The sequence below is a fragment of the Zeus faber genome (genome assembly GCF_960531495.2).
Source record: "Zeus faber genome assembly, chromosome: 13".
NCBI lineage: Eukaryota > Metazoa > Chordata > Actinopteri > Zeiformes > Zeidae > Zeus > Zeus faber.
Window position 1 is genome coordinate 4,853,009 of NC_137198.1, and position 25,301 is coordinate 4,878,309.

Sequence of the window (25,301 nt, forward strand, 5' to 3'; positions counted from 1 at the left end):
AAGGTCACAGCCGGAGCTCCGGCAAAACGCGGGAAGACGCCGCAGAACCGGCGACGTAGTTGAGATCCACTACAAGAATAACTCGTTTTGCCTTCACAGAAGCAAATCCTGAAGCCCTGGCTGCGTCCCATCTTATTTCCGACCTCCTACTGCATATGAAGGTAATTCAGGAAATCCTATGGAATGTGGTAAAATTCCAAACCACAATCGGCAATTGATTATTTAAACCTGTATCCATAGTCCAGGGCTTGGTTACAACAATTAATTGTCATAAATGTTTTTCAATCGTATTCCTTTATAAACCCTTATCAATACATGGGCAGTCTGCGTAGTTCATTTTTTTTTTTAACTGTACGACAAATTTAAAAAAAAGCATTGAATTAAATAAAAAATATAGCTTCCAAATGCAGGTTTCGGAGAATGTAGTTTTCATCTTTATTTAATTGTGTGACGGATGACTTCTGTATAAAAACCTATTTTCCCCCCATCAGAACTGTCTGCTGAATGCTGAACTGAATGCTTCATTGTACTGTTCATGTCTCCAGGGCGATAACTCCAGTACATCGGTTTCTTTTCCACTTGAGAGGAAAAGGACCTGGGGCTTGAACGAAAGATGAATGATAAATAAAACACAAACTACCTTGTTGTCTGTGCTCTTGGTTTCCAGGATCAGAGCTTCCAACTCCTTGGCCTGCGACGAAACAGAGGTCACAGCGTCTTCAGCAGCGGGACCACAAACTGACTTAGTCCATCTACAGTATCCATCATCCTTCCACCCATCATCCACCCATTCATCAATTTATCCATGCGTCCACCTATCATCCATCTACCCATCAGCTTTCCTTCCATCCATCCATCCATCTCTTTACAATTTCTTCAATACGAGATGTACTGATCAAATACACGTTAGAAAGATAGTTATGAAACCTAAAAATAAGCATTAAGCATCACATTTTTAAATATACACAAGGTGAGAAACGGAAAAAGAAATTGAAGAAAACACCAAACAAAGAAGAAATATTTAATTTCCATGTCAATTATGAATCCTCTGTATACTGCATAAACAAAAATATATATCTGCCTCCATCTAGTATCCGTTTATCCATTTATCCACTCGTCCATTTCTTTAAAATAATGTATTAAAAAGGGTTTAATCAGGGGGTGTAAAAGTTTAATAAAATCTCAAGTTCAATGATTAAAAACAGTGTTTTTAAATGATTAACTTAAGAGGAAACCTAAAAATGGCAAGAAAAATGAAGAGGAAATCAATTCAAGAAAATGCAGATATCTGTGTTAATTAAAGATCATGTCTACTTTCAAAAAAAGTGTAAAAAAAAAAAAAAAAAGAAATTACACACGCTCACACGCACACACACACACACACACACACACACACTTCATCTATCTTTCTGTCTTTAATCATCCACTTACGTCCGCCGGCCCCTTCTCAGCGATGGAGACGCAGCTGAGGATGATGGTGTCGCTGTCGTTCTTTGTCGCCGTCCCCGATTCTCCCACACATTTCAGCAGCTGCCGCACGGCACCAAACTGCCGCTGCCGGACAAGACGCTGGGCGGCCCGGACGTACACGGCCTGGGCCTCCAGCTGGAAGTCCTGGTGGACAGGGGGACGTGATGGAGGGATTCGGAGGAAGAAGAGGGAACCGCCGGAGTTAGAGAAATGGGCCTTTCATTTGGGGGGAAAAAAAACAAAAACGGCACAAAATGTTCTGGATTTCCCGTCCGGAGCTCTGCGATGGTATATTTTCTGGGGTTTTTTGACACGGTTCTGCATTGACAATTTCTGTCCTGACGGCGGGTGTTGGTTGTCTCCCCATGACAGGTAAGAATTAGGTTTTGTGGCTCGGATCATTTGGTGTGACGTAATGATGAGCATGATCCCTGTCAAAAAAATAAATTGAACGGAAGGACGGATAGTTTGATATCGGTTCCTAAACAAAAAAAAAAAAAAAAAAAAAAAAAGAATAACAGAGATAGAATTAATGTACTGCTTTAAAATAAAACTACCGAGCAAAAATAAATAAATCAATAAATCGCATTGATGGAATTCAGTTGGTAACTAGTCTGGCACTGTGCTAGCGCTGAGGAAAGGTGCGGCCTAGTGCGGCCCAGCGTCAGGTCTGTCTGGTACATATCGCAAAAAGTTTAAATACCTGGATGACTCTGTATGCGATGCCGAAGCCTTCCTCGATGTTCTTTCCCCCGAGCATCACCTGGAAAAAAAACACATTTAACCCATTCACTGCTGTTTGTCACGACGGAATACCGAGTATCTAAGGTGCAAAACCAGAACTTATTTAGCCACATCCTTACTCGGTAGAAGTCGTGATTAATAAGATAAACGTTTTCGGGGCAGGTCGCACTCCTGTTTGTAACTTGACGCCTCACTACAGGACATGGTTTAAAATAACTTTACTTCACAGCGCTGGAACTCATTTCACATAGAAAATCAACAGCGTCCGCTGCTTTTAACCTCCACCCCGGCAAGGAATCACCTGGGGTGGAGGTTAAGTTTGAGGAGGAGCCACAGAGGCAGCTATCGCTTCATTAGCAATTAGACGTTAGTAGCATTACATTACCAGTATTAGGATATATACTATATAATATACTATATAAAAATATTTGTCACCTTGCAGGCCACCTCCACCTTCATGGAGCTGCCCCCGAACAGCGTTGGTGGAGTGCTGGAGGCGGCCAGGGAGGAGGCGGACGTCTCACAGCGGTGGAGGAAGCGGGTCACCTCCAGCTGCAGCTCGATGGTGTTCATGTGCCTGAGGAGGATCGATAGTATTATTTTGGTGAGTAACTAAAATAAGTACCCTATTACCTTCCACAGAAAGTAATATCGTGAAGTAACTTATTACTTTCAAATTAAGGTAACAATATGTTATAAATTACAATTGCAATATTGTGTATTGTTATGTTTATTGCATTTTTCCCATTTTTCTAAGTTAGAGTTAATTTAAGGTTTATTCGTTTTTTTATTGTTCATTGTTTATCGTTAGGTATTGCTAATTGTTGGATCTATTTGTGTTTATAGTTAACTGTTGTAAGGTTTATTCTATATTTCCAAATGTTCTATCTTCTAGTTCATTTTTAGGTTTATTGCATATTGCCATTTTTGTTTCTCCACTTTTTATTCTTATTTACTTATTATAATTGCGAGTTTTGATGTGAGCAGCTACCGGGCATTCATTTCACTCCACAGGAGAATAAAGTATCTATCTACCTATTGCATCCATCCATCCATCCACCCACCCACCCATCCACCCACCCATCCATCCACCCATCCATCCACCCATCCACATTAATAGAACACTGCCTCTGCCTCAGTGCCTCTCACCTGGACACGTCGATGGAGGACATGGTCTTCCTGAAGGAGGCGACCGCCGACCTCCTCCTGCCGCCGCGGCCCTGCTGCTCCTGCAGGTAGGTCCTCAGGTGCTCCTTCGCCCGGACCAGCCAGCGCTGCTCCAGGTCAGGGGTCAAAGGTCAAAAGGTCACACGAGGGTCATCATCTATGTAATAATTGGTTGTTGTTGTTATTATTATTATTATTATACTTGGACTGTCTTTCTGTGGGAGCACAGTGCTGTGAGCTGGAGATAGGTACTGTATATGATAGGGTGTCTGCAGGAGTTAAATTAAAACCCATTTAGACCTATTCTTTTACTAAATTTAGGACAGATTTTTGGACAAATCATCCCTTTCTTATTCAATGACGTGCAGCCGATAAGTATTCGACCATTTGATGAATTTTAAGGCCTCATATTTGTAAAACACAATTGAACACTTTGTGGACCTTTTTATTCGGACTTTTTAAGGATCTGCAGACACCTTTCGTGACGTATTTGAGGGGGTGTTGGCCACTAGTTGGTGACTCAGACGCAAACATAATCAACCGAAATATCCATTTTGACAATAGCCTTTCTGTCGACACTCTGAACAGTGGTTTGTTTTCCCGCAAATTGACGGGAGAGATGCATTTCCCAGGAACACAGGTCCATTCTTCAGTTCACTGGGTGTTGTGGAGTCCATGCCTCAATGGGTAGGAGCCATTTTGGCAAGGGGAGCTACACAACATAAGTGCTTATTAGTGGTGGTTTTAATTTTGTGGCTGATCGGTGTATTTTTATTTATTACATACTATTTTCTTATTTTATATTTAGCGCTTGATATTTTATATTTTATACCATGTATAGTGCTTGATATTTCGCATTCTCTTCGTACCATTTTATGAACCATTACCCATCTGAAACACACAAGGAGTAAGCATTTGCAAATAACAATAAAAACCTGAAACTTTAAACTCAAGGACTTTGCACTGATAAACAAGTGGCGTACCTGCTGCTCCCCCAGCTGCACGTAGGAGTGCGCGTCGTGGGTGAAGAAGCGGATGCACGTCATGGCTGCGCGCACGTGGTCCTGGGGAAGACACGTTCAGCTCAAACAACAGGGAATTTATTGGACATGGAATATTTAATTTAATGCAATGCACATGTTTTTATATAAAATAAAGGTTCAATCTAATAAAATAAAAAAAACACATTCAAATCTAGTGATTGAGATATTCTCAACCGTGGGGTCGCGACACAAGGTGTGGTCACTTGATATGCACATTTTTAAGAATTATATATTGATATTTGATTGATATATTCTTTATTAACAAAGGATTCAATAAGTTTGAAATATATCATAATATCTTTATTATTCCTTTGGAGCAAATTCCACGATGTATACGGTAATGTAGTCAATGCAGCCGATGAGATACTTAAATTCACATTCCATTATATGCAATGTGGAACCAAAAAACCCCATAATGAAATAATGTAACCCAGTGGTGGAAATTATGTTCAATACAAATATAAATTGCTATAAAAAAATAAATAAATAAATAAAACCTACCCATGGGCCAAAAAAGGTTGAGAACCCCTGTATTAATCCATCATATCTGAAAAGTCAAATTTCTCTGTAGCTTCTGCCACAGCTTCTCAAACTAAAAAGGCAAAGTGACAAACCATCATGAACTGCTGGATCTGGTAGAGCGTGTGGTAGTGCCCCCTGCGCTGCAGCATCTGGCAGGCTGCGATCAGGTAGCGGCTGGAGGCCTCCAGGCCGGGGTCAAGGCTCTCCAGCATGCCCTGCAGCGCGCCCAGGCGGCCGCGCTCCAGGCTGGGCTGCAGCACGCCCTCCAGGAACACCTCGTCCGGACAGTCCTGGAGAGCGACAGATGGACCACAGGAGCACTTAAAATAACTATTATGGTGGGAATGATAAGAAGGACTCTAACTCTACAACGTATATGATGGGTCAAAAAAAAAAAAAAAAAAAAAAGTCAAAAAAGAATCCTCTTAAAATGAATCGTCAAAAATAATCATCTAGAAATTACATCTAGAACCTAAATTAAATGTGCTTTTGATGACGTGAAGTCATTGTTTCTCTTAAATATGAATGAATAAATTGTTAGCTGGGTCATTTCTTACCGACAAATGCATTCTGGGGTGGGCAAATTGCCGAGGCATTCTTGGGGTTAAAATCTCTAAAATTGATTGATTGATTGACTGACTGATTTATTATAGTTATTTTACTCCAACTGTTCTCTGTATTCTACTCTGCAAAAGTAAATTAGTTAAGTAATCAATCGATGTATCAATAAGTATGGACTTTGTTTTGGGTTTCAGGTGGAGGAGGACTGGATGATGCCATCAGTGTTAAATGTATCCAAAATCTCCACGCAGTATCTGGATCAGGCTCCGCACTAAATCTTGATGGAGAAGGAAAAAAAATGGAGAGACTGTTTGGTCTGTCGACTCACTAGTAGCTATGGGTATCATATTTATCTGTGTATGGTTTGTCTTGTTGTGTTGGTTATTTATAGCTACCAAATACGGAGGGAAATAGTCTGAAAAATAATGCCATTGTTTGATCACTAAAAGTCCTGAGTAAAAAGTCCAACAAAATATCTACACTGGACCCGCCAACAACAACATCTTCTTGTTGAAAATAGGTGGCGTGGCGCTCCAATCCTCCATGGATTTGAGCGACTTTCGGCGGAGCCAATGGACCGAGCATTCTTCCGTTGTGTACGAGGTGTGAGTGGGCACGGAGAGGCTGCTCAGAAAGGTTATGACACAATTTGGGGATAGAGGTCGGAGTGAGCGGTTTGTGTTCAGACCGACTGGATTAGAACTGGATTAGGCTTTGAGGGCATATGATGAGGTATGGAGCTGTGATTCAGCTGTGCAGGGAACGAGGGACATGGGTGTGGATGAGAGCAGCCAATGGCATGTGAGGGAGAAATGGGCAACTTCAAGTGGTCAAAATAAGATTAAAAAAGACAAAAGAATGTTTTAACTCAAGAAGGCATACGTCAGTCAAAAGTGACGCTTGAAGTTAGTTTTGATTTTATTTAGAAGTTTGTACATATTTATTTATTTGATGGCTTTATTTATACATTTATTTATTCATATTTATTCCTGAATATGCCTCCAGGGATTAACAGGTGTTATAGTATCATCAAAAAATAAAACCCACCTCAATTAAGGATACAAATATTTATGCTTGAAAAATAAAGCAAGAAAACAATCCTCCAGGTCATTTTTGACCAAGTGAAAATTGGTATTCTTGTCACTTACAAAGTAATGGTCAATATTCATTAAAATGTAGTTTTTGTTGTGTTATGATGACTACTTTTCACCAGGAACCTTGCAGACCAGCACAGATACTGATCAAAGGCAGGCGATGGTTTCACGATCCTGCAGCTAATCCATCACCAGCCTGCACACTCCACCACAACCGAAATAAAGGGCTATCTCCGGGCCGCACCTTGCTGAGCAGGTGCGTCAGGGCCTCCATGGTGCGGTCGTGGCGGACGTAGAAGCTGACCAGCGCCAGATGCGTTCCGTAGGCGTTGAGGTAATGAAGGCACTCCTGGTGGAGGCTGCTGCTCTGCGCCGGTCCCTCCGGCTGCTCTGCGGGGCCGCCCTCCGATAGGGCGTCCTCCAGCTCCCGCAGGGACGCCAGGATGTCCTCATCAAACGGCTGCAAGGAGGGGACACAGTGATAATTCAACATGTACAGGAAGAGAAGAAAATGGAAGAATGTTTGAATGCTCACAGGCCATTTTGGCCAAAAAGACACAAAATGACTCGAGTAAAAGTGAAAGTGCCATTGACTTTTCTACTGAAGTAAAATTGTACAAGTACTCACTTCCCTAATATAAAATAGTCTGTAATACAATTATGAGTGCTAGTGCACCATTTTTCCGGAAGATGAGTGCTCATGATGATCCTGATGACAATTTGTAATAGAATACTTAATGACAAATACCACAGCGGAGAAGCCTCACGCTCTCTGCCGCTCCCCGCTCACCGCCACCGAAGGACCGGTGTGCGCACCGGCTGGTGTATCCATGAGTATCCGTGCTGCCGGTGCTCCACGCTCCACGAACGATCCGATTCTTTTGAACGGCTCAAAATACTTTTTTCCCCCCCAAGTTTTACAGTTTAAAGTCGTTGCTTGTTTAAGTTGCTGCCTCCCCTACGGTTTTGTTCCCAATCACACTGGAACCATGACACGCCCCGTTTTCCAGGACTTAAAGGATCTGCTGCTAACGTCTTGGTGCCAGATGCCACAGGACACCTTCAGAGGTCTTGTGGAGTCCATGCCTCCACGGGTCAAATGTTTTGGAGGAACGAGGGGGGAGCTACACAGTATTTGCCAGGCGGTTTTAATGTTGTGGCTGACCGGTGTATATCCTATGTAAATATCCTACTTTTTTAATAACTAAAAATTACAAACATAAATGTTACGTGACTGTTAGAAATGCAGTCGGGTAAAAAGTATATATATTTGATTTGAAATGTAATGAATTAAAAGTCGAACTTTAAATAGAAGTAGAGTAATGATTAAAAACAAATATTCATCCATTGTATTGTTTTTTTTATCAATTTGTTTTTATTTTGGCACCGTATGTACAAAATAAGTACATCTTTAAAGTGACAGCAATGCATTTTCAGGTTTACTACCCGAGACGAGCGTGCAGCGAATTATTGTCGTGAGGATTATGATGTTTGATCAGATTAGAGAAGTAAAGAAAAGATCAAATAAAATCACATCATTGTCACGCCCTCAGCCTGCTCCCTGTCTGGAGGGAGTGGAGCATCCTGTTCAATCAACTTGAGCCGCATTCTTTTCATTCTGCTGCTGAACCGGCAGCAGATTGACACCTGAGAATTTTATCTTTATCCTCATTTTACCTCTCGTCTCTTACCTGACGTGCACTCTATTCCGCTGCTGCGGCACCTGAACCTCCACACGAGGACGAATAAAGACCTATCTTATCATTATACACACCAACACTACTAGATATGGACCAGCGCTCTAGAGACAACATGACTTATGCCGAGTTCAGACGAGGGGTTCAGATCGTTCGATCTGTGCGGACTACGATACCAATCATAGTGCGCTCAAGTGAGCGATGGGCAAGCGGTGTGAACGGCTCACACCGTGCTCGCAGACGGCGCCGAGATATCAAGCAGGTATCTAATATCTGTTCGTGTCGGGATCCACTTGGGAGTGACGCAACGAGCTACAGCCAATGACAGCCAACACTGTGTGGGGATCTTACTTTTCCTCTCTAGGTTTTTAATATGTTTCCTTTTTAAATTCTGTTTTCTTCTTATCTTTAACTATTATTTTGTTTTACAGTGGTCAAGAATATAAAAAAATAAAAATAATAATCCTGTCCCGCGTGCGTCATTTCCGGCGTCACTTGTCGCGTGTGTTTTCGTGACAAGACGTGCTTTTTTACTTATTTCCTTTGCCTCCATTCTAAGGTTGATGAAATACGTTTGAGCCATAATGACACTCAGCCCCAGCTATTGCCTTTTAACTTAACTTATCCTGTGCATACAATCACATATTGTACATTCTGTATATTTTACTATGTTTGGCCATTTTAGTTTTTTTATTTTGGTATTTTTGTGTATTTTGCAATTTTCTTTTGCTTTTTCTTTGGAACGTAAAGCTTTTTTTTTGTGCAAATTGTTTGTACAGCGACGCACCCCATCTCACCACAACAAATTCCTTGTACATTACAAACGGCCGAATAAAGAGATTCTTATTCCGATTCTGATCTTTTATTGAGTATTTTCTATTTTTCAACTCCTCACTTTCCTTTGTTTCTTGATCTTAACACGAAAAAAAGGACATCCTACTATCCTTGTTTCTTCGTGTCACTTGATCGTTGCCGGATGTTGATTTATTGGTAATATGACGATAAGCTCTCTCTATGAACTTATTTACAGCCCAGGCCTCATGAAGCAGCGCCGGGCGTCCAGCAGACACAGGCACCGGCCCCTAAATAGTGATGCAGTGAGCGTTAAGGATCCTGTCAAGTTCAAGTTCAAGTTCAAGACATTATTTGTCACACACATACACATACGGTCGTACATATATGCAGTGAAATGTCATGACACCTGGTGATTACCACAAGCTCTATAAGCTCGAAAAATACTCAAATGTGCGTAATCGACACGCGGTGCTTGCGCAGGCAGCCGCAAGGGGCGGCGCCACAATCGCGATTCTGGGTTCTATAATGAGATATCATTACCAAGGTATCTAATATGCCTGTTTTCACGTCATTTTGTGAGAGTGAAAAGTGAAAAGAAGGCATGTTACACAACAGGCCGGCAATGTGGTTTCTCCGGTCGGGCATGTAAACAACTGTAACGACATGTTTCCACCTGACATAAATGGAGGACGTTCAATTCAACGCCTTCTTTCAGACAATGCAGGATCCATCACCTCGTGTTCCGCGCGTGCACGCACACGCACACGCACACGCACACACACACACAGCTGTTACAAAACCTGGAAAATCATCATCATTATTTCATCATGCCGTAGAGGCGTCGCCCTGAGTACAGCGGCGACAAAAGGACTCAAAATCAAGAGGACAAAACCGAGAAAAAAAAAACCCCAAGATATACCCCCCAGCCCCCTCTCTCTTCCTCCCTCGCCCCCACAGGTGCCCTTGATGGCATGGTGCCCCGAGTCTTTGTAATATATCCTTTTTTTTTAAATTATTATTATTTTTTTAATTCTCTCTCTCTGACCCCAACTTGCCGAACCCTTCTTTGTCTTTCCCTAATCTGATTGTTTTATCACTTCTTTTCTCTTTCAGGATGTGATGCAGGTATTTCGGTGCAGTTTGGCCAGACCTCCTGACTCCCATCGTACACTTCTGTGGATGGCAGTTTGATTCAAATTGATTCAACTATTTGAGTCGAATCCCAGTTTGGTGTCCTTTCAATAGGTTGCTGGGCTCAGGGCTTGGGCCTGTTGACCGTCATGGCCGTTTACAGCTGTAATGACGGAGCTTTTTTATCCCCGTCAACACAGAACAGCTATTAAAGGGCTTTACATAATTTATCAACGACAGCGTTTATCGCTTCCTCTTTGGGGAGCTGGAGGAAGAAGGGGAAAGATATAAAAAAACAAAACAAAAAAAAAACCCCATCTAATTTGGCATGAAAAACAATGTTAATGAGTGTGTTTGTGTTTGAGAGCTGCAGGGGCACTGTTCCACTTCCTCCAGTAGCAAAACAAAAGCTCTAGACCTAAAAAGGAACTGTTGCATAACCAGAGAGAAAAAAAACAAAACACTTAAAACTTCCATTTACACCCCGAGCCGGTTTCAGAGCTGCATCCAAAAGAGACCAAAGGCGCCAGAGCATTAATGGAAAAGTTTGAGAGCAACTTGTTTTAGAATCGTTGAGATTGAGAATCAGTCCCGTGGATGACTGTGGCTGCTTGTGTTACTCATTCAGGAAAACGGAAAGAGAGTCGTACAGGACTTCAGGCTACAGGGAATTTCCGAGGGCCGGTCCTGACCAGAATTCTTTTAACTTGCCCCGAATCAAGTCACCCTTTATGCTCATGCAGTGGCTTGACAATGGTGAACAACATTTCCTTGTTTTAGGATTGGTCAGCGATCGACAGCGATCACAGGCCCAATCAAAAGTGTAGTCAGGTCAGCTTTTCAACACTGACTTTGACATTGACCTACGGCATTACCCCTTCACCGCCTTCACAACTGTCTTGCATCCGTCTCTGAGAGTTTCTTTAGGCTGACCAGGATTCCCAACGTGAGATGAAGTGTGATGCATTTATCATGGAGCAGCCAGAGGACTGTGACTTGTGTGTCTGCAGTGTCTGCTTCCTAGATGTACCATTCCGAACGTTTCATGCATGCATGAAACTATTCATGCAGGGAGGCATCGTTGGGTATTTGAGGATAGACAATCCCGACACTGTGGCTTGTGCACGGAGGTATCTGTGTACCGCTTAGGGTTTAAAATCCGGGTAGGATTGGTGGCGGTACAACAAAAAACTGTGCTCTTGTCAATCCCACAGGTGGTCCACAGGGCAGAGTTATTGCAGCAGTTCTTGTTGATTTAAGAATTAATAAAGAGTTGCATTGCAGGTTGAGGAGTTTAACTCCACTTACACACTAACTCTGTCCTAATCCAATAGCAAACAAATGCTCCGTGTTGCATGCCCAGCACACTGACAGCACAGGCAAAAAATAAAAAATAAAATAAAATAAAAAAAATCCAGGTAGGTTTTAAATGGTTAAAAAAAAATTATGTTTTAATTGCACTTTAACCTGTGATTTGTGATGTTATTATGTCTTTTTAGCTATTTTGGTGTTGCACCCTCAAGCAGACATGACTCCGTATTGTGTATTGAGTAAGTCTATTCTGGAAGTGTACACACAACTAATTTCTTTCTTTAGTGGCACGGTGGCGCAGTGCATTGCACTGCTGCCTCACAGCAAGAAGGTCCTGGGTTCGATTCCCGCCTGGGGCGCTGTTGGCACCGTGCTGCGGCGGGTTATCTCCCAAACAGGAGCCTTTCTGTGTGGAGTTTGCATGTTCTCCCCGTGCTCACATGGGGTTTCCTCCACCTCACGTCAGTAAGGACCCCCACCAAAAACATGCACCCATCATCGTCTGACCAGCGATGGACATTTATCACCTGGTCCCCGGGCGCATCCACGTATGCTGCCCACTGCTCCTGGCTGTGCCCCCGGAGGAGGGACAAGCCAAGGATGGGTCAAAAGCAGAGAATCCATTTCACCGGCCACCATCAAAAGCATGTGTGTGTGTGCAAGCATGTGTTGTAGTGTGGTGTGTTGCGTGATAAATAAAGACTGTTTCTTTCTTTCTTTTCTTTTCTAGTGCATATGTACCACACTACTAGCTTAGCTCCGAAATACTAGCATAGTACCCCCATGTCTGTACCTATTATTCGAATAAATGTTTAGACTCCTGTTTCTATGTGTCAGTTACAACCTCACCATGAACTCTTTGAGAATAACCCTGAACAGGAACACACTGAGGAGAGACAGCGTGGAGGAAGAGACTGAAGCTCCAGCTGTTGAATCTGAAAATGAGCAGAGTGATGCTGAAACACGGACGGATGGACCTAAGAGAGTCCGACAGCCCAGGCGTGTTTACACGTATGACCAGCTAGGTCAGCCGACCATTCAGCAGCTGCACACCTGCCCTGTCAGTGTGAGAAGGCCCTCAGGGACCAACCATGACCTTCCCAACAGATGAATAGATATGACAATCTCATAAGTTTGTTTATTTGTTAGTTGTTAATTCTCAAAGAGTTCATGGTGAGGTAGTAACTGACACATAGAAACAGGAGTCTTAACATTTATTACTGAAAATCGCGACAGTCTTCTTTGTGTTAAAAAACGACGATGATGACCGGGCGGAAACACCAACTTTATGTTGCACCCTCAAGCAGACATGACTCCGTCTCTTCTATTTGGCAACTTTTATTCACCTCAGTTCTTGGTTGTAACAGTTTAACACAAAGAAGACTGTCGTGATTTTCAGAACAAGGAATGTAAATACAACGTGACTCCATTCTCTCCCTCGCTCTACTGCGCATATCGATGACGTAAATCACTCACTTTAATACTGAACTCTGACCTCTACTAAGTTACATTAATCGGAATCATATTTGGCACATTAACAATATCAAAAAACAATGAAAAGGAAGGATATCTTCTGCGTAGACAAATTAAATCCATTTCAGCTTAATTTAGTTTAAATAATCAATATGCAAATTCCCAAATAATTCTAGGTCGCAACATTGGCAGTTAGGGTTAGCACGGCGGCTACCATTCTCGCTGACGCCTGCGTCGGTCTAGATTCAGGAGCTCCGCCCCGAGGGTCCTTGCAGACGAGCGTCCCCTTACCGTGGCCAGGCTCAGGCGGAACGTGGACTCCAGCTGCTGGACGATCTCCTGCAGCAGACACGGGCCCAGGCTGAGCTGGTTGCGGTCCACCGGGGGTTTCAGGACACGGGCAAACTTCTCCCGTGCCCCGGAGAGGTTCCCAGCCTTGAGCGAGGCCACACCCCAGGCATGCCACACTCCGCCTGGGTCCAGACCACTCTTAGTGGACACCTGACGGAGCAGGGAAATCACGGCATTACAATCGGAACACTTGTACACATAAACACATATCCTCACCACCATCCTGCAATATTATTAACGCAAAAATTGAACATTAAAATACTGAAAAATAGCACAAAGAACATTGAGGAAGAAACCATATCACCACTGTGAAGGGTTAGTTCTTAAGTAACGTATCTGTTGATAGATCATTTTCATGAAGAATGTTAAATTCCAAATTGCTTTGTCATAAGAGACTGGAGTGTATAAATAGTCGGGATGAATAACAGCAAAACAACTTCAAAGGGCATTTGTTCTTATGGGCATACCTCAAGGCATGCTTTGAGATAAAGTCTCAAAGTTAATTTGCGTTGAGGGAATGAACCGGAATAAAATATATATATATATATATATATATATATATATATATATAGTCTGTCACTTGTTCTAATCACATCTTTCTGCTCAAAAACTTCTGTTATGACATGAGGGCGCTAGCGTCCTCTTTTTTTTTGGCAAAAGAGAGAACTAGTAGCTAATCACAGTTTTCCGAATTCTCCTTGAACACACCGCTTACTGCTTGGAAGGCTGGAGAGCGAGAGCGCTCAGGGCAGGGCATTTGTCCCCAAGACTCGATCTGCTACGCAGCAGTAGGAAATGGAGTCAATTTAATATGTCTACAATAAAAAACACACTGATTTTCTTTTCTGTGTTGTGGAGTGGAGGCTCCGCACTGAAAGAGGTCTGTATTCGAAGCAGGCTTTCTAGTTGGTGTACACCGAAACCCCGGCATTAGAGGCCCGGTTTTTATTTTGACTGCCGTTATATATTTGAGGAAATCCGGTATACATCAACACCGGACACCAATTTCAAACATATTGTTATTATGTTTGTCACCTCTATATCATGCCCAAAATATTAAGAGAACGGCGTTTGACCACTCGTAATAATAGCAGCTATGAGGTGATGAGCTCCTCACCTCCACGGCCAGCTGGTAGTACTCTGCCTCCAGCAGCTGGTTCCTCAGACGGGTGATGGCCGTGGTTTCCAGGATGTCGTCCAGAGACGGGATGTACTTGTAATTGGCGCTCACTAGGATCTTTAGTACGTCCACTTTGCTGATGTAGCTGTGGAGAGAGATGAAAGGAAGGAGGGAAAGAAGGAAAGAAAGTAAAGAAAGAAATACATTGAGAGCGTTGGCACCTTGACTGAAATTAAACGTCCAGATGTGTAGACTGTTGTATAATAAAGATAGCTAATTATAAAATACAAAACACAGTTATTATTTTTATAAAATAATAAAAGCAAAATAATTATTTATTGTTTTCATGCTTTTGAAAATAAAACTTTGATGTTGAAAAAAAATACATTAAATTCACTAGTGCAACATTCCTGCGGGCGTGACCCTGGCTAATTTTGACCGAGGATGGGAAGACAAAATTTTCTATTATTGCAGCGACAGTCTTTTAAATAACGGCTTCGCAGAACACACAAACAAAATCAACTACAGCAAGCGCTGAGGTACACAGTAATGTAAGCACAGGGCAATGACACCGGACTTTAATGAATGATTCTACGATTCTGTGGCCTTTCTGGGGGCTGTGAATAGGTAAGAATACCCGCCAGAACATCTCAGTAAATCACTTAATTATTACTTTAGGTCGATAATGTATTTCCTATCTCCCTCACAGTTTTGTGAGATGTGAAGTTTATTGTTTAGTGTACATTTTGTTGTGAAGTCTCTTGTTTAGTTTTGAGGTTTATTTTTATTGTTTTATCATTAGGTTTATTGTATATATTGTGAATATCTTCGGCCTCTGACCTGTCGCACAGGGGCAGGTCCTGGATGCGTCCGACCTTGACGAACATCAGCTTGGCACTGAACAGCAGCTGGCTCATGACGTCCGTCAGGAGGCCGGCGTCCACCTCGGGGTTGTTGAGCTTCCGGGACAGGGAGCGGCAGTGCTGGATGAGCTGGAGGCCGCACGCCGTCTGGTCGCTGTGCAGGGACAAGATGGCCACGCAGAGGTGCGTGCTGGGAGCCTGAGCGGCGAGGAGGACAGAGCCACCGGCTTAGGGACGGATTCACTATCATCCGTTTGCGTTTTGTGATCAAAGCATGATGTCATCAGCGTATCGCGATGTGTCACCTTGTAGTCTGAATTAATGATGATGTAGAGCCAAATCTTTGTTCAATATAAGGACTAAAACACTTTGGAGTTTTGGTCTGTTTTGACAAAGACATCATGTTGAAACCTGTCGTGCCTTCGGGGGAGCTGTCGTCGATAATCTTCTTGAGGTTGATAATCTTCGTATTTGTTTATGCACATATTGTTGTTAACATTCTGAGTTCATCTTAGGACTTCATCAGATTGTCCAACAAAAACTAAAACAAACAAACAAAAAAAAACGGAAGACTTGTAAAGGCACCACCAGTTCAGATCATTACACACTCGCAGCCTCCCCGCACCTGCTCGTAGTAGAACTCGCTCCGCTGCAGCTGTCTCTCTGTGGGGTTGGGGCTGAGATGGATCTGCTGTTGGATCACCTCCGGCAGGTGCAGCCGCCCATCCAGGGTCCCCTCCGCTGTGTTGGGACTTCCAGCTACTGGACCAGAACACAGGTAAGGTGAGGGTGGGGGTGGGAGTATGTTTTGAACACGTTTTGAATAACGGCAACATCGCGTTTTATTCAGAACTACTTTTTTGCGATTCAAAACATAACATTGGCTACAGCAGGTTGCCAGTAGGAAGCGATGCAACTAGTCTCTTACATTAGCACGGATGTAGCCAAAAGTACTGATGTGCAAAGAAATCCATAAAAAACCTGCTGGAACGTAGGGTTTGTGACCACTCATTTTTAGTGGTAAAACAAACAGCCATATAAATCATATGTATTCAGAAAGGAATTTAAAAGTTTTACTACATTGCAGTCATGCAGGACAAAATGTCTATAGCATTTTACCTGTTTTACCATAACTTGCTTACTCTTATTACAGTGATCACTGTCTGCTATAACCGACTAGGTTTCATAAGAAACTATTATACTGTAAGAGGACATCGTTTACAGACAGATAAAGTCACAGTTCTTTATTTACCTTCAGCTTGTTCCAGCTCATCGTCAGACCTACATTCCAAAGAAACAAACAAGACACAAAACAAGAACTCATTCAACTCTAATCACAGTGTGTGTGTGCTCCATGAAGAGCAGAACACACACACACACACACACACACACACACACAGTGCAGACACACATTTCCACAAGCTCTTCCCATGGTAATATTTGATTTATCGCTGTATCTATTTTTGATGTTTTTAATTAATTTCACATAAAGTCCCAGGGTTTAACGATTAATCAAATAATCAATTAGTTGATAAATACAAATTTGATTGAATCACATTTGAGTTGAAATTGATTAATGTGTGGTATTTACAACCTCTGCGAATATGTCTGATGCACTTTTGTTCAAAATGATAAAAATGTCATGTTTTAAAATGTGGAATAAACATATTGAACATTTCAACACACTCGATTACGAAACAATCACGACTTGGTGCTCCGCAGCCAAGCTCTTTGTGCTGTGAATGATTTACAAAGGAGTATCGGAGCTGAACAGGGCGCGGACATGCTGGTTCATACTCGGGGTGGAAGTAGGCGTAGCACTGGTCGCACACCCTCACGTCCTCCTCTGGGGATCCTTCCACGGGCATCTTCCGCTCGGAACACGCGCGGCACACCAGGCGACCGCATCTCCGACAATGGTGCCGCCTGTTGAACTGGGGAGAAGCAGCACAGAGATAATCATATTAACTGAGAGGTTTCGCTGCCTTTTTTTTTTTTTGTTAATTTCGGTAGTTCATTGAGTAGAACTTAAATGTAATACTTTTACTTTAGCTGTTTTCTTACAAAGTATTAAGCTATTTTCAATTCGCAAACAATTACAAATTCATATTTGAACCCTATAAATGTGAGTAAATCATTGGAGTGTTTCAAAAGATTACATTTCCAGAGCCAATCAAAGAAAAGGATTTCGACACTATACTACAACACTATTGTGTGCACAAAATAAAAATGGTTTCATAATCAATTGTTTCTCTACGTCATTTACAAATGGGTTACAGCGGAATTTAAACTCAAAGATGATAAAGATTTTATTTCCCCTAAATACACCAAGCAAAAAAAGTAACATAATAAGTAATCGCTCAAGTTGAATTTTTGGTAAAGTAATTACAGTATATATTCCTACTTGAGTCATGTTCCTCATCACCATTTCTACTTGTACTCAAGTAGATTATCTTTGCAGTAGCAGTAAAGTACTAAAGTTAAAGTTAGTATGTAAATATTGTACAATGATAAACATCTTATTTTGCAGGGCATAACGGATATTTGGGCATTCAAATCTCAATCACACTCTAATGAGGTCTGCTGTAATAATCTAGTATCCTCAAAGTTCCGAATTAATTCTCATTGTCAGCCCTTGTGATACTGATGCCATTTGTAATTCCTAGATTTGATAAAGAAATCAATAAAACATCATGGCGATATACTACTGTACTGATAATAAAACCCATACTAGGGCTTCTGGAACGAAATTCAAATAGAATCCAAATATTAAAAAGTAGAAAAAATAAAATAAAAAAATCACTTTTGCGAATGCTGAAATTGGCCTTCGATTGTGTATTTACTTTTATAAATAACTAATTGATTATAAATGTTTTGGCTAACGTTAGGGAATCGATCGACATGTGATGAGCAATAAAGTTCAATATAAGTTCATCCAGTTTGTTGCACAGTGAACACTCATTAGAGAAATATTCCCGGTAACAGTGTGATGTGCCAGCGGAGACGCATGAGCGCACCTCCCTCTCCTCCGGCGTATCACAGCGTGTACAAGGGAGAGCAGCGCGCCTCTTCCCAGAATGTCCAGTAATTCCACAAATGTGACGATAAAAGTGGGAAACAACCGGACCATCGCCGAAGGAATGTCCTCCAGTGCAGAGGGTCCCAACCACCGGGTCACGGACCGTGCCGGGCCGGACCGTGAGAACACGGACGGTCATTTTCTTCAGGAGGGATCTGTGATCTGTTCAGCAGCTAAGCAGCAGGAAACTGAGTAAATGAAATACACCTGGAGTTTTTATTTTCTTTGTTTGGAGAAAAGGTTGCTCTGATCGGCGCTGCGGAACCCTGCCTAACAACGCCCCGCGCCCCCGTACTAAATTTGAGCATTAAAGATTTGAATCGAATATTGAAAATAGTAAACCATACAAATTTTAATGTGATTATAGAGGAATATCTGCAGCCCTAACCCATAGTTTCAAATACTGAACGTATAGGTTAGGCCTGTCATAAATGTCATAAATCCTCCCGGATCTCCCAGAATTGATATTTGTTTTACTTTCATCCGGTTATTTCCTGATGCCATGTCACTAACCTCTCGTTCCCCAGGTTAAATAGCAGTCCACTTCCCGTTGTTCCCTGCCAGATTGTCTCTGACATCACACTGAGCTTTCCCGCACTACTTCCTGATTCCTGTCCGAACCGCCGCCTGTTTCACCCGACCCCCGATTGTCTGCCTGTTCCCTGCTGGATAAGTTTGCCTGTTTGTTGGAACAAACCTTGTGGACTTTGATTTATTATCTGATTGCTTTGTTGTCATGCTTGTGGGTTCACATCCGAGTCAGTGAGCGTAACAAACTGAATACCTTTCCCCTGCCACCGTGGCTTTCTACGTCATATTAAAGCAATCCGTGAACACTTAACAATAAACTTAACAAAGGCTGTCATGTGCCAGCGCTCGGGTGATAAACATGCTCCTGTTGCACGCTCTGTGTTTCCGGATTCTTCCGTGGAACACAATCACAGCATTACAACCCCAGAGCGACACCAACAGCGAGATAAACCCAAAAATCGGAGTGACTCAATACATTAGACCATGACAGCAGGATGAGTCATGGCGATTACATTGTACTGAGCGTCCGGATCCCATTTCAGGAATAAATACTTTATCAATATCAAGTCGAAAAAAAAGTAGAGTTCAGTAAATGTAATAAAAAGTACCGAAAAGCAAAATCTTATATTGTTACTCAAAAACTTTTGGATCATGTTTTTCTTTGCATTTTAAGTAGATTTTTTTTTCGACTACAAAATTGTAATTAAAAAAGGCAGCACATTTTAATATTTTAATCTGGACTATTTTTATTTTTATTTTTTTCCCCAAGTATTGTGGTTCAGAACATTTGTGGACATTCAATGTGGTAAAAGCAGTAGCTGCCAGTTCCTAAATTCATTTCAGAAGAGTACAGTGCCCGTGTTCATCTCAACCTTGAATTAAGCTGAACAGCTCTGAAATGTTTTAGGAGCTTTATATTATTTCATATTATTGATACTATTTAAGAGATATTTTTCTATGACATCCAAGACGTGCAGTATATCTGCCATAGGCTCGATGAGCCACACTTGTTAGGAGGAGAAACGTATTGAAGGATGTTATATAAATATGCAGGCAAAAAAAAACAAAACACATGGTTTGGAAGAGGAAAACCAGTCACATTTCACACATGACTGAAGCCGCCTACACATGACAGGAAGTGCGGCATTAAGTGTGCACTGAACTCAAATATTATCTGAGTACTGTTCTTGTGAGAGTGTCTTCGTTGACACATTTCTAACATTGGCTCTAAATTCCCATAACATTTGAAAACATGCCATTATGCAATCTAACGGTTCTCAAATAATTATGTAATAATTGTGACACCTCAAACTAGATGAAATGTCTGCATCGCAACTGCGACGGCCGCAGTGTGTGAGTGTTGCAGGGGTCAGCCCTCTCTGAAGGAAATAAATGACTCAACGCTGCATCCGGGGTTTTGGAGATTGTGACAAGAATCCCAATTCTCTCTCTCTCTCTCTCTCTCTCTCTCTCTCTCTCTCTCTCTCTCTCTCTCTCTCTCTCTCTCTCTCTCTCTCTCTCTCTCTCTCTCTCTCTCTCTCTCTCTCTCTCTCTCTCTCTCTCTCTCTCTCTCTCTCTCTCTCTCTCTCTCTCTCTCTCTCTCTCTCTCTCTCTCTCTCTCACCATGGTAAAGCGCTCACGCCGGCAGACCATGCAGACCTCCTGCTGGCCGTCGGGGACCCAGTCCTTGCGGGCCGGAGGGTTCTGTGGAGGCTGGAACTGGCCGGGCATGCGGGACTTTCTCCCTGACGACCCACGGTCCCTCTCCCTCTCCGTGCTGCCCACAGAAGGGGCGTGTGTGGGCGTGCTGCCTGTAGAGAATGAAAAAAAGAATGAAAGAACACAACTACGTAGATCCAAAAACGGTGGCACGGAGGAAGAGATTTTACATGAACTGTATTTTATATCATGGGCTTTGTTAGTTTGTTGGCCATGTAGTAGTGGTTTGGTTTAATTTAGCTTTGTTCCTACACCTTGCATGTATCTCAGATATTTATTGTGCGTAAATATCTTATAAAAGCACATTTTTGTGTTTTAACGTCCTCTATGAAAAAAAAAAAAGAAGAATCGCACTGACATAACCTAAAAGGTACAAGTAAATCTCACCCGCAGAAGAGGAAGAAGACTCTGCTTTGCTGGAAAAGGTTGAGTGGGCGTCGTACGCAGGACACTGCAGCAGAGCGTCCTGGAGGCTGAGCACCGAGTCTGAGACGAAAATACGATCAAACGATTGGATGTTTGGAGGACAACTGGAGGATGTTTGTGTGGTGAAATATTGACTTTTAACTGCAGGTAGTATTGGAATTGGAAAAGTGCAATAATAAGGAATAATAAATGATATGTCAATAACGGGAAATAATAAAGTGATGTTTGTAAACGTTATAAATTTCAGGATGTGGCAACAAACTTGCCACATACAAGATGTGGCAAGTTTGTTTGTATTTCATACAGAAGGGCAATCCAAAGTGCTTTACATAATACGTAAAAGGTATCATATCTTAACTAAGAAGAATAAAAGCACAGAAATAAAAAGCAAAAAACTAACAGATGAAAAACATGTGAGACAATCTAAATGAAAGCGGCCAAAGTTCAAACGATATACAGTAGATATTAAATAAACAGCCTGAATTTAAAAGTAGGAAGTGTTGAGGCGTTTCGGAGATCTCCCGAAAGTTGGCTACAACAATGTGTGGAGTAGTCACTAAAACGCTGCTCCTCCGTGTTTTGTCTTTACTCTATGTTAGTGGAGAATAAGTATTTCGTCACCTACAAACAAGCAAGATTTCTGGCTTTCACAACTTTTTTTTTTTTTTTTAAGAGGCTCCTCTGTCCTCCACTCGTTACCTGTATTAATGGCACCTGTTTGAACTCGTTATCAGTATAAAAGACACCTGTCCACAACCTCAAACAGTCACACTCCAAACTCCACTATGGCCAAGACCAAAGAGCTGTCAAAGGACACCAGAAACAAAATTGTAGACCTGCACCAGGCTGGGAAGACTGAATCTGCAATAGGTAAGCAGCTTGTTGTGAAGAAATCAACTGTGGGAGCAATTATTAGAAAATGGAAGACATACAAGACCACTGATAATCTCCCTCGATCTGGGGCTCCACGCAAGATCTCACCCTGTGGGGTCAAAATGATCACAAGAACGGTGAGCAAACATCCCAGAACCACACGGGGGGACCTAGTGAATGACCTGCAGAGAGTTGGGACCAAAGTAACAAAGGCTACCATCAGTAACACACAACGCCGCCAGGGACACAAATCCTGCAGTGCCAGACGTGTCCCCCTGCTTAAGCCAGTACATGTCCAGGCCCGTCTGAAGTTTGCTAGAGAGCATTTGGATGATCCAGAAGAGGATTGGGAGAATGTCATATGGTCAGATGAAACCAAAATAGAACTTTTTGGTAAAAACTCAACTTGTAGTGTTTGGAGGAGAAAGAAAGCTGAGTTGCATCCAAAGAACACCATACCTACTGTGAAGCATGGGGGTGGAAACATCATGCTTTGGGGCTGTTTTTCTGCAAAGGGACCAGGACGACTGATCCGTGTAAAGGAAAGAATGAATGGGGCCATGTATCGTGAGATTTTGAGTGAAAACCTCCTTCCATCAGCAAGGGCATTGAAGATGAAACGTGGCTGGGTCTTTCAGCATGACAATGATCCCAAACACACCGCCCGGGCAACGAAGGAGTGGCTTCGTAAGAAGCATTTCAAGGTCCTGGAGTGGCCTAGCCAGTCTCCAGATCTCAACCCCATAGAAAATCTTTGGAGGGAGTTGAAAGTCCGCGTTGCCCAGCGACAGCCCCAAAACATCACTGCTCTAGAGGAGATCTGCATGGAGGAATGGGCCAAAATACCAGCAACAGTGTGTGAAAACCTTGTGAAGACTTACAGAAAACATTTGACCTCTATCATTGCAAACAAAGGGTGTATATAACAAAGTATTGAGATGAACTTTTGTTATTGACCAAATACTTATTTTCCACCATAATTTGCAAATTATTTAAAAATCAGACTGTGATTTTCTGGATTTTTTTTTCCCTCATTTTGTCTCTCATAGTTGAAGTGTACCTATGATGAAAATAACAGGCCTCTCATCTTTTTAAGTGGGAGAACTTGCACAATTGGTGGCTGAATAAACACTTGTGTGTGTGTGTGTGTGTGTGTGTGTGTGTGTGTGTGTGTGTGTGTGTGTGTGTGTGTGTGTGTGTGTGTGTGTGTGTGTGTGTGTGTGTGTGTGTGTGTGTGTGTGTGTGTGTGTGTGTGTGTGTGTGTGTGTGTGTGTTCGTTCGTTCGTTCACGTACCGGACCGAGACTTCTCTCTGGGCGCGTACGGGAAGTCCAGGGCCTTGCAGGCGTAGTCAGACATCAGCTTGTCGACGTCCTCGGCCCCGAAGCCGGCGTCCTGGCCCAGCAGGAGGCCGCGCAGGGTCTGCACCGCCACGTCGGCCCACTCCACCTTCAAGTTCATCAGCATCTGCTCCAGCATCAGCAGGGGCTCCGACAGGAGGGGGAAGTAGTCCTGCCGGGCCTCGGGGGGCAGAGTCAGCAGCACCTGGGAAACCAATGGAGGCCACTCACATTTACATTTCATTTAGTCATTTAGCAGACGCTTTTATCCAAAGCGACTTACAATTATTCAAACACCGACGGACGCAGCCATCAGGAGCAATTAGGGGTTAAGTGTCTTGCTCAAGGACACTACAGCATGCTAGCAGGAGGAGCCTGGGATCGAACCAGCAACCTTTAGATCACTAGACCACCAGCTCTACCGCCTGAGCTACCATCCCCACTCAATCATTGGTGAAAACTACTCAATCTCCTGATCTGAGCCAATATTTCTAAATTAGTTCTCACCCCAGACCTTTAGTTTGTGGTCAAAACAATTGATACGCAACATACTTTTTCCTCCATTGGAGACATCCTACTTGCTCCATGTGTCAAGGCAGAAAATGAGACTGACACTTTTCTAAAATATCAGATGTGGAGTGTGCATGGTCTTTATCAACCAAGCCATGGAAGTTAGCCCCATTTGAGACACAAAAATCACACAAAAATATAATACAGATATAAGATATTTGCACAATATTACACAGCATCACTCCTAAACCATTGAAATTATAAATATAATCATAGGAGGGAATAATAAATAAATAAATAAATCCTCCCATTATTGCACAATCAGTTATATTGTGTAATTATTGAATGTACAATAATGACTGTTTTGATCATAGTCTGACTGTCATCTCCCAAAGTAAAGGAACAGGACACTAAACCGTATCTAAGAATATGAATCTTCTAAGATTGGGATTCCAGAGACAAAATCAAATCAAATGAGGTCTGTGGCCTAACGCGTATCAAATGGATGGCCCTTGACATGAAAAAGGTTGAGAACTACTGCCACGCACCTTAGAGCCCAGATGAAGAGCGTGGATGTGCTGCCGTCTGGACGGAGACAGCTGAGTCTGGAAGTGGAGGGTGACGTAGTCGGCCAGGAAGTGACACGCAGCGAAGCCCGGGCGACGGTCCAGGGAGCGCTCGCAGACCTCCAGGCCGACCGCAGCATCTGAGGCGCCTTCCAGGAGCTGAGGGGTGTGACATTACGGAAGCAGGAAGGAATGGAGACGGTAATGTTACGTCTTGAAAGGTGATGAGATGACAGACCTTGAGAACAAATATGTTTTCCTTTCCTTCAGATGAGGAGCATGCCTCTCCCGCCGGGCGATGGCTTGATTAACGCTAAAATCACATTTGCAATTCCACAACATTTCTTTTTAAATATCTGAAGTACTGCTTTAATCTGAACAGGGACAGATACAAGAACTGGGAGTCTGAAGCGGTATCTCATATTGTATAACTGTTACTAGATGCGACTCTTTTTCGATTATTTGTACTTTTACAAATAAACACTTCTGGAACTGATCCAATTTTGGAGGGTTACATACTGTAAATGCACAGCGGCTCAGGAATGCTGCTTGGAGGCGTGTCTCACGAGCAGCACTGGGCATTTTGCAAAGCACAGATAAAGACACGAGCCGTGAACTACGCAGCTCCCAGAACTGATCTGAACAATATTTTTTTAACATGTTATGAAACGGCATCACAGCTGCTCTGAAGACCTGGAGAGCCTCCTCCGTCCGCCCCGTCTCCAGCAGATGGAGAAGGTGCTCCGTCTGGAGCTGGAGCCTCAGCTGGTCAGACACCGGGTACAGCTCCTCCCACTCCGCACACAATGAAAACTCCTGAAAAGCAAATGAGAATAAATAATGAATTTCTGTCTAAGACTCAATTTGTTCTGCGAAACTTCAATCCTCAATAGAGGATTCTCAATATATATAATAC

At 42.6% G+C, this 25,301-nt stretch overlaps 1 protein-coding gene across 1 annotated transcript in view; it reads right to left on the reverse strand.

Annotated features, from left to right (window-relative positions):
- zfyve26 (zinc finger, FYVE domain containing 26) overlaps positions 1–25,301 on the reverse strand; it is a 44,435-nt gene that overhangs the window by 1,563 nt on the left and 17,571 nt on the right. The window contains exons 23-41 of the mRNA XM_080012708.1: positions 25,079–25,201; positions 24,368–24,544; positions 23,265–23,514; positions 21,059–21,157; positions 20,576–20,763; positions 17,140–17,276; positions 16,595–16,623; positions 15,968–16,104; positions 15,320–15,540; positions 14,477–14,624; positions 13,300–13,509; positions 6,846–7,061; positions 5,039–5,236; positions 4,365–4,445; positions 3,364–3,488; positions 2,650–2,791; positions 2,174–2,233; positions 1,432–1,614; positions 641–691 (exon numbers count right to left, since the gene is read on the reverse strand). Coding sequence (XP_079868834.1) covers positions 641–691; positions 1,432–1,614; positions 2,174–2,233; positions 2,650–2,791; positions 3,364–3,488; positions 4,365–4,445; positions 5,039–5,236; positions 6,846–7,061; positions 13,300–13,509; positions 14,477–14,624; positions 15,320–15,540; positions 15,968–16,104; positions 16,595–16,623; positions 17,140–17,276; positions 20,576–20,763; positions 21,059–21,157; positions 23,265–23,514; positions 24,368–24,544; positions 25,079–25,201 — 2,775 coding nt within the window. The remainder of the gene's footprint in view (positions 1–640; positions 692–1,431; positions 1,615–2,173; positions 2,234–2,649; positions 2,792–3,363; positions 3,489–4,364; positions 4,446–5,038; positions 5,237–6,845; positions 7,062–13,299; positions 13,510–14,476; positions 14,625–15,319; positions 15,541–15,967; positions 16,105–16,594; positions 16,624–17,139; positions 17,277–20,575; positions 20,764–21,058; positions 21,158–23,264; positions 23,515–24,367; positions 24,545–25,078; positions 25,202–25,301) is intronic.